The sequence below is a fragment of the Cebus imitator genome, unplaced genomic scaffold, assembly GCF_001604975.1.
Source record: "Cebus imitator isolate Cc_AM_T3 unplaced genomic scaffold, Cebus_imitator-1.0 Scaffold435, whole genome shotgun sequence".
In the NCBI taxonomy this organism is placed as follows: domain Eukaryota; kingdom Metazoa; phylum Chordata; class Mammalia; order Primates; family Cebidae; genus Cebus; species Cebus imitator.
The window spans coordinates 1,375,698-1,383,138 of NW_016107750.1; the positions used below are offsets into that span (position 1 = coordinate 1,375,698).

General features: G+C 52.2%; 1 protein-coding gene across 2 annotated transcripts in view; it reads left to right on the forward strand.

Moving 5' to 3' along the window:
- Window positions 1–7,441, forward strand: part of RANGAP1 (Ran GTPase activating protein 1) — a 46,109-nt gene that overhangs the window by 31,362 nt on the left and 7,306 nt on the right. For both annotated transcript variants that reach the window (XM_017510358.2, XM_017510359.2), the window contains 6 exons: window positions 1,644–1,802; window positions 2,875–2,988; window positions 3,397–3,496; window positions 3,583–3,667; window positions 5,036–5,222; window positions 6,006–6,125. In XM_017510358.2, coding sequence (XP_017365847.1) covers window positions 1,644–1,802; window positions 2,875–2,988; window positions 3,397–3,496; window positions 3,583–3,667; window positions 5,036–5,222; window positions 6,006–6,125 — 765 coding nt within the window. The remainder of the gene's footprint in view (window positions 1–1,643; window positions 1,803–2,874; window positions 2,989–3,396; window positions 3,497–3,582; window positions 3,668–5,035; window positions 5,223–6,005; window positions 6,126–7,441) is intronic.

The following is a 7,441-nucleotide window of genomic DNA, read 5'->3' on the forward strand; positions in this document are numbered from 1 at the left end:
AGCCAAGATCGCGCCATTGCTCTCCAGCCTGGGTAACAAGAGTGAAACTCCGTCTCAAAAAAAAAAAAAAAAAATATTTCTCACTACATCAAAATTGCAGTAATAGTGGACCCACCCCTAGATCTTGTTATTTAGTGCATTAACAAGAAGTTCGTATATTACTGCAGCATGCATTTGGAGTTTTTTCCTAAATGTTTTAATAACTGTTCCTATTGAGTTGATTTCCTTTGTAGTTCTGTATAATTTTTCTTAAAACTAAAAAAAAAACCATTTTTTGAGGAGTGGACCCAGGGGTCTCACCAGACTGCCTGAAAGGTTCATAGCACAGAAAATATTCAGAAGGCCTGACCTGGAATGTGCCTCGGCTGGTCTTCCTGTGTTTGTGAACCACCCGCTCGCCCGCTTACCCCATGCTGCAGTGAGCACTGGAGGACAGCAGAAGGTGCCTTGGCACAGTTATGCCAGGTCTGTCTTCAGTCCTGGGTCATAGTGGAGACTCGGACATGGCCCTCTCCTCCAAAGCTGAGGGGACAATGGGATGCAGACAGGAATATACACTTTGAATGTAGGCAGGGTGAGGACCACTGTGACAGAAGAGGGAACAGGTGCTGCGGAGGCACAGAGGAAAAGCACTGGACCCTGGCTGGAGGAATTCAGGAAGCCTTCCTGGGGGAGAAGGTGACCAAAACAAGAGCCACAGAATGCCTGTGAGTTAACCAGTCAAGCAAATGCTTTCCTGAAATACACAGTTGCAAAAAAAAAAAAAAAAAAAGAAAGAAAGAAAATGCTGATTGGCCAGGCATGGCGGCTCTTGCCTATAATTCCAGCACTTTGGGAGGCCGAGGAAGCTGGATCACCTGAGGTCAGGAATTCAAGACCAGCCTGACCAACATGGTGAAACCCCATCTCTACTAAAAATACAAAACTAGTCAGGTGTGGTGGTGTGTGCCTGTAATCCCAGCTACTCAGGAGGCTGAGGCAGGAGAATCACTTGAACCTGGAAGGCAGAGGTTGTGGTGAGCTGAGATCGTGCCACTGCACTCCAGTCTGGGTGACAGAGTGAGACTCCGTCTCAAAAAAAGTAAGAAAAAATGCTGGCAAATAAGGAGATAGAGTGTTCCAGGTGGAGAGAATGTGTATCAAAAGGCCAGGATGAGATAGGGCCGCATGGGCCAGGGAAGACCCTCCCATCTCCGGAGGACACGGCATGTCGAAAGCGTTATGTTGTGTAGGTGGGTAGGATAGGAGGGCCCCAAGAAAAAAAGGTCACATGGAGCTGTGTCATCCCGAGAAGGGCCATGAGTGCCTGCCTACCAGAACCAGGGTCCCTGCTGTGCAGAGGACCCCAGAGTGAAAACAAGAAATCAACCCGCTGGATCTAGAGCTGTGTGACCCTGGGCAAGTCACTGTACCTCTTTGATCCCTAGTCTTTTCTTTGGTGGTGATCCTATCCCAGGTAGTAGGCCTCCCTCAGGAGGTTGAGGAAAGTCAGATGCAGCCATGCCCCAGAATCCCACAGACGAGCCCCTGCCCCGGGCTGGTGGCAGCCTATTCCTGTGCCTGCTGTGCAGAATTGCTCTCCTTGCTTGCTGGATGTCACCTGTGACTTGGGGCCCCCTCCACGCTCTGCCTCCTCTTCACAGGTCATTGGGACCCTGGAGGAGGTCCACATGCCACAGAATGGGATCAACCACCCTGGTGTCACTGCCCTGGCCCAGGCTTTCGCCGTCAACCCTCTGCTGCGGGTCATCAACCTGAACGACAACACCTTCACTGAGAAGGGCGCTGTGGCCATGGCCGAGGTGAGGGAAGTGTGGCAGAGCCCGGCTGGGCCTTGCCAGACAGAGGCTGCTGCTGCCTTTCCAGGGAAGCTGGGGCTGTGTAGCACGGACTGCTCTGTCCCCTGGGTGTATGCCCCGTGGGTCCAGCTCTTTGAACATGTCCTGAACAGGGTTGCTGGTCACAAGTAACCCATGCAGCTCTGAGTGTTTGTGCCGCCTTCCTCCTGAGCTGCCTCTGTGGCCCCCGGTGGCTGGCGCCGGTTTTGTTCTCAGCCTGCACAGGAGCAGGCTGCTTCCCACCTCCGTTTTCCTGGTTGATTTGTTTTGTTTTGTTTTTTATTACCACTTTCTGAGATGGAGTTTTACTGTTGGCCAGGCTGGTCTTGAACTCTGGGCTCAAGTGATCCTCCCACCTCAGCCTTCTGAGTAGCCACTGTGCCTGACCCAGCAGCTGTTTTTTGAGCCCCCATTTAGTGCTTGGCTTTGTACCAAGCAAGTGCAAGCTGCACAGGGTTGAGCCAAAGACCCCACCTTCAAGGAGACCCTAGCTCAAGGAGGGAAGGAAGGTGCTGGCAGAGACAGTGCCACGTTCTGAACGCAGTGGCTACTTGTCTGCCAGGGCCCTGTGGCCCCGCAGAAGGCTAGTCTGGCTGCTTATGTGTTAGCAGAGATGCGTGTAGGTGTTGGGGAACACGTCAGAAGGAAGTTCAAATCAGACTTAGGGCAGGCTTCCTGGAAGAGATCACATTTTGGCTAAGTTGTATAGTACAGGTGGTCTTTGGATAGAAGGTGGGAGGTGGATGTTTCAGGCAGAGGGATTAGCTTATGTGTGGAAGGCCCGGAGACTTGGGCAGGAGCGTTGCTCGACTGGTCTCAGGAAGAGTTGTGGCCGTAACATGGGGAGTGGGGTCAAGGGGTTTTAGCCGGGGACCCAGAGGCCAACAAGGAGAAGACGGCAAAGCTGGTGACTTGGGGAGGAGGACAGTGTGTGGTGGCTGGTGTGGGATGTGACTGTATGGGGCCCCTATGGTGCTTTCTGAGAGCTGGGGTGTGGCCTGCACCCTCACTCTGGACCCTTGCTTCCCCCTTGCAGACCTTGAAGACCTTGCGGCAGGTAGAGGTGATCAATTTTGGGGACTGCCTGGTGCGCTCCAAGGGTGCCGTTGCCATTGCAGATGCCATCCGTGGCGGCCTGCCCAAGCTGAAGGTGCCAGCCTGGACCCTGACGTCCTCCTGGGGTCTGTGGGTGGTGGGGTGACTGGGGGTGCAGGAGTCTGGTCTGAAGGTAGGTGGGCCTGCGTCCATATCCCAGCTCCTCCACTTCAGGCCCTGTGATGCTGTGTGAGTTCCACACCCCTCTGAGCCATGGTTTTTCATTTATAAAGTGGGCAGGGAGTGGTGTGCATCACTGTGGTATAGTTGAATAAACACACTCTGTGTGACACATTATTGGCTGCAGGGTTATTCTTCCTGCCCACTTTGCCCAATGCCTTGGGAAACAGCACTGGAGGACAGAGTATGCCGTATCCTCACTTGGGGAAACTGAGGCTTAGAGTGGGACTTGGTGTCCTGGCCCAGGTTTCTGTCTGCCTCCAACCCTTCCTTTTATTTTCAGGAGCTGAACTTGTCGTTCTGTGAAATCAAGAGGGACGCTGCCCTGGCTGTTGCCGAGGCCATTTCAGACAAAACTGAGTTGGAGAAGCTGGACCTGAACGGTAGTCGGATGGGGGAGTCCTCTGCACAGGTCTGGCAGGCTGGCCCTGGTACCCCAGGCTGACTGGTCTCCCCTCCCCTTGAGCAGGCAACACCCTGGGCGAAGAAGGCTGTGAGCAGCTACAGGAGGTGCTGGACGGCTTCAACATGGCCAAGGTGCTGGCATCCCTCAGGTAGGGAACTAGGGTGGGCGGCCCCAGATGTCAGGGTTAGGCCATTCCTTTGTTTCTTTTTTTTTCTTGAGATGGAGTCTTGTCTGTTGCCCAGGCTGGAATGCAGTGGCACAATTTCTGCTCACTGCAACCTCCATCTCCCAGGTTCAAGCGATTCTACTGCCTCAGCCTCCCAAGTAGCTGGGATTATAGGCGACCACCACCATGCCTGGCCCCTTTATTTGTTTCTACTTGTATTTATTCAGAAATGTTGGTTGCACTCCTATTATGTACCAGGTCATACACTAGGCATCAAGTCTGTAAGGGTAGGACAGTCAGGGTTTCTGGCTCATGGGGAAGAGATAAAATGAGTTGTCCATTCAACAGAGGAGCTCATACGGGCTGAGCGGAGCCACCCTCTAGAGCGGGGGGAATCGGGAGGCCTCTGAAGGAGTGAGGCCAGATCTCATCCTGATATGGTGGGGCCTGGGCAGTGATGGGAGTGGGAGGTGGGGGCTGCCAGAAGGGGCTGCGTTCAGGATTGTTCTTAAGACGCTAACTCAGGCCGGGCGTGGTGGCTCACGCCTGTAATCCAAGAACTTTGGAGGCCAAGGCAGGTGGATCACCTGAGGTCGGGAGTTCAAGACCAGCTTGACCAACATGGTGAAACCCTGTCTTAAAAAAAAAAAAAAAATTAATAATAAAAAAAAAGACGCTGACTCTAGAAAGGAAGAGATTCTGAGGCCTGGGGAGTCCACCTGGAGGCGAAGGTGCGGTGGGGGAGCTGCTGCCGCCTCTGGATCCAAGTCTGGTTGGGCCATCAGCACCTGGCTCTCTGTGCCCCTCTCATCCCCAAGTCAGCCTCGCTTGTGGGTCAGATACTCAGTTGTGTCTCCTCGGTGCTAGGCCCTGAGCTGAGGCTGGGAACTGGGGACTTGGAGGTGGCCTGAACCTCACAGGTCCGACGGTCCCTGGGAAATGGACTAGCTTTCCTGTGGGTCAAGGACACCCCTACTCTTATTCCTCCCTCATACCTGTAAGTTCCTGAGGTCATGTGGATGTAGGCGCCCCTGCCCTGGCATTTCAACCTGGGAAATGTTCCTGCCAAGCCCTGGGCTCTGGGTATGACAGAAACAAAAACAAATGTCTTTGTTTCTTGTCTCCCCTGGGGCTCCTTGAGGACAGGGACAAGATCTGATTCTTTTGTGTCCATAGCATGGATTTCCTTGGTGATCCACCTGCTCCTGTCCTAGGAGCCAGGTGCTCCCACCCCCTCTAGGCTCCCTCCCACCTGGCTGAGGTGAGGTCTCTGGGCTGATAGAGCCAGGTCTTGGAGCCAGCCTGGGCTACTGGGTAGAGAGGATCTGCTTCAGCCAGCTCTTTCTGCAGTGATGATGAGGATGAGGATGAAGAGGAAGGAGAAGAGGAAGAAGAGGAAGCAGAAGAGGAGGAGGAGGAAGATGAGGAAGAGGAGGAAGAAGAAGAGGAGGAGGAAGAAGAGGAAGAGCCTCAGCATCAAGTGCAGGGAGAGAAGTCAGCCACGCCCTCACAGAAGAGTCTGGACCCTAACACTGGGGTGAGTTTCTGTCTTCGCCATGATCAGAGCCCTGGTCCTGAGAACGTGAAAGCCTGAGGCATCTTCATAGTGGGATAGGGGTGTCTCCCTAAGCACAGTAGCCACAAACATGTTTTTTGATTACACGATGCTGACTTGAAAATGGTCCCAGTGTAATGATAGTTACCTATATTTCTTTCTTTTTCTTTTTCTTTTTTTTTTTTTGAGGCAGAGTCTCTCTTGTCACCCAGGCTGGAGTGCAGTGGTGTGATCTCGGCTCACATTTACAACCTCTGCCTCCTGGGTTCAAGCGATTCTCCTGCCTCAGCCTCCCAAGTAGCTGGGATTATAGGTGTCCACCACCACACCTGGCTAATAGGTATACCCCAGTTCAGGTTTTTCTCTGGCCACCTTGGTGCTAGCAGGGCTTACCCAGGGTGGACTGTAGTTCTACAGGGACCTACTTTAGACCCCATGTGTGTCTTTAGTCATTTCTGGGGTACTGTATATATGATGAGGATCTCCTTGGCTGTAGCAGATTTTTTGAGTCCCAGGTAGGTGGCTTCCCCCGACCCCAAAGCCTCCTGGACCAAGAGCCAGCCAGGGCCAGCATCTCTGGGTGATGTTGATAGAAGGGAAGGGAGGAAGAATTCTAGACTTCGCACCTAGATGGGCTAGAGTGAGGGGTGGATGTGCTGAGTGTGGGGATGGGCACAGCTGTGTTGGGGAGTGTGGGGCCTGTGCCCCAGACTCTACAGAGTTCTACAGAGAATTCTACAGAGCCTCTGTGCCCCCACTTCCCAGGAGCCAGCTCCTGTGCTGTCCTCGCCACCTCCTGCAGACGTCTCCACCTTCCTGGCTTTTCCATCTCCAGAGAAGCTGCTGCGCCTTGGGCCCAAGAGCTCTGTGCTGATAGCCCAGCAGGTAACAACCGCACCTCGACCCCCGCCCTGTACGTGCTGTGGCTTCTGAAGCTGCTAAAGAAAAGGGATGAACAGCTCAGGGACCTGGGGGTGCGACACTGTCAGCTGGGGGCAGGGAGGCTTGGCCTGCCACTGTTATAACACGTGCAAATGTCCAGTGTATTTATAAGCCTCTAGGGGTTGCAGATTTTCCCTCCCTACTCTGCCTACAGAAAGTACAGCCCACCAGTTCCCAGTGTCAACTGGGGCTAGTAAATTTCCTCAAGACTGTTGCATGTGTACACCACACCCACTCCTTTGCTTCTTGCTGCATGTTCTGTCAGCCCAGCTGCTTTGAGAACTAGCCTATTGCCCAGGGCCCCTTTGGAAGTGACCTGCCTGTTACAGGATGGCTGCCCTCATTCCAGCTTCACTTGTTGTTTGGCTTACTCAAGAGATGATCACTGGGGTATCTATTTTCTGTCAGGTACTGTATTTGGGCATGATTTTTTTTTTCTTTTTTGAGACAAAGTCTCCCTCTTGTCCCCAGGCTAGAGTGCAATGGTGCGATCTCAGCTACCGGGTTCAAGTGATTCTCCTGCCTCAGCCTCTTGAGTAGCTGGGATTACAGGCACCTGCCACCATGCCCACCTAATTTTTTTTTGTATTTTTAGTAGATATGGGGTTTCACCATGTTGGCCAGTCTGGTCTCAAACTCCTGACCTCAGGTGATCCACCTGCCTCAGCCTCCCAAAGTGCTGGGATTACAGGCATGACCCACTGTGCCCAGCCTTGGGCATGATTTTATTTAACCCTCTTTGCACCTTGAAATGTAAACTCTGCTGCACTTATTTTATAGATGAGAAAGTAGAGGCTCAGAGATTATAGAGAAATAAAACGTGCCCATTCTCAGAATTGGCTTAACATTTTGGCTGATTGCTTTGTTATGTTTTTTCTGTATTCTTTTTTCTTTTGAGACAGAGTCTCCCTCTGTTGCCCAAACTGAAGTGCAGTGGCGCAATCTCGGCTCACTGTATTCTCCGCCTTCTGGTTCAAGCTATTCTGCTTCCTCAGCCTCCTGAGTAGCTGAGATTACAAGCATGCATCACCACGCCCAGCTAATTTTTGTATTTTTAGTAGAGACAGCGTTTCACCATATTGGCCAGGATGGTCTTTATCTCTTGACCTCATGATCCATCTGCCTTAGCCTCTCAAAGTGCTGGGATTACCAGCGTGAGCCACCATGCCTGGCCCTTTGTTTCTTTTAACATGATAAATGAGATGATGTAAGCCTTTTTGTGTGCTATCACTTTTTTTTTTTTTTTTTTTTTTTTTTTT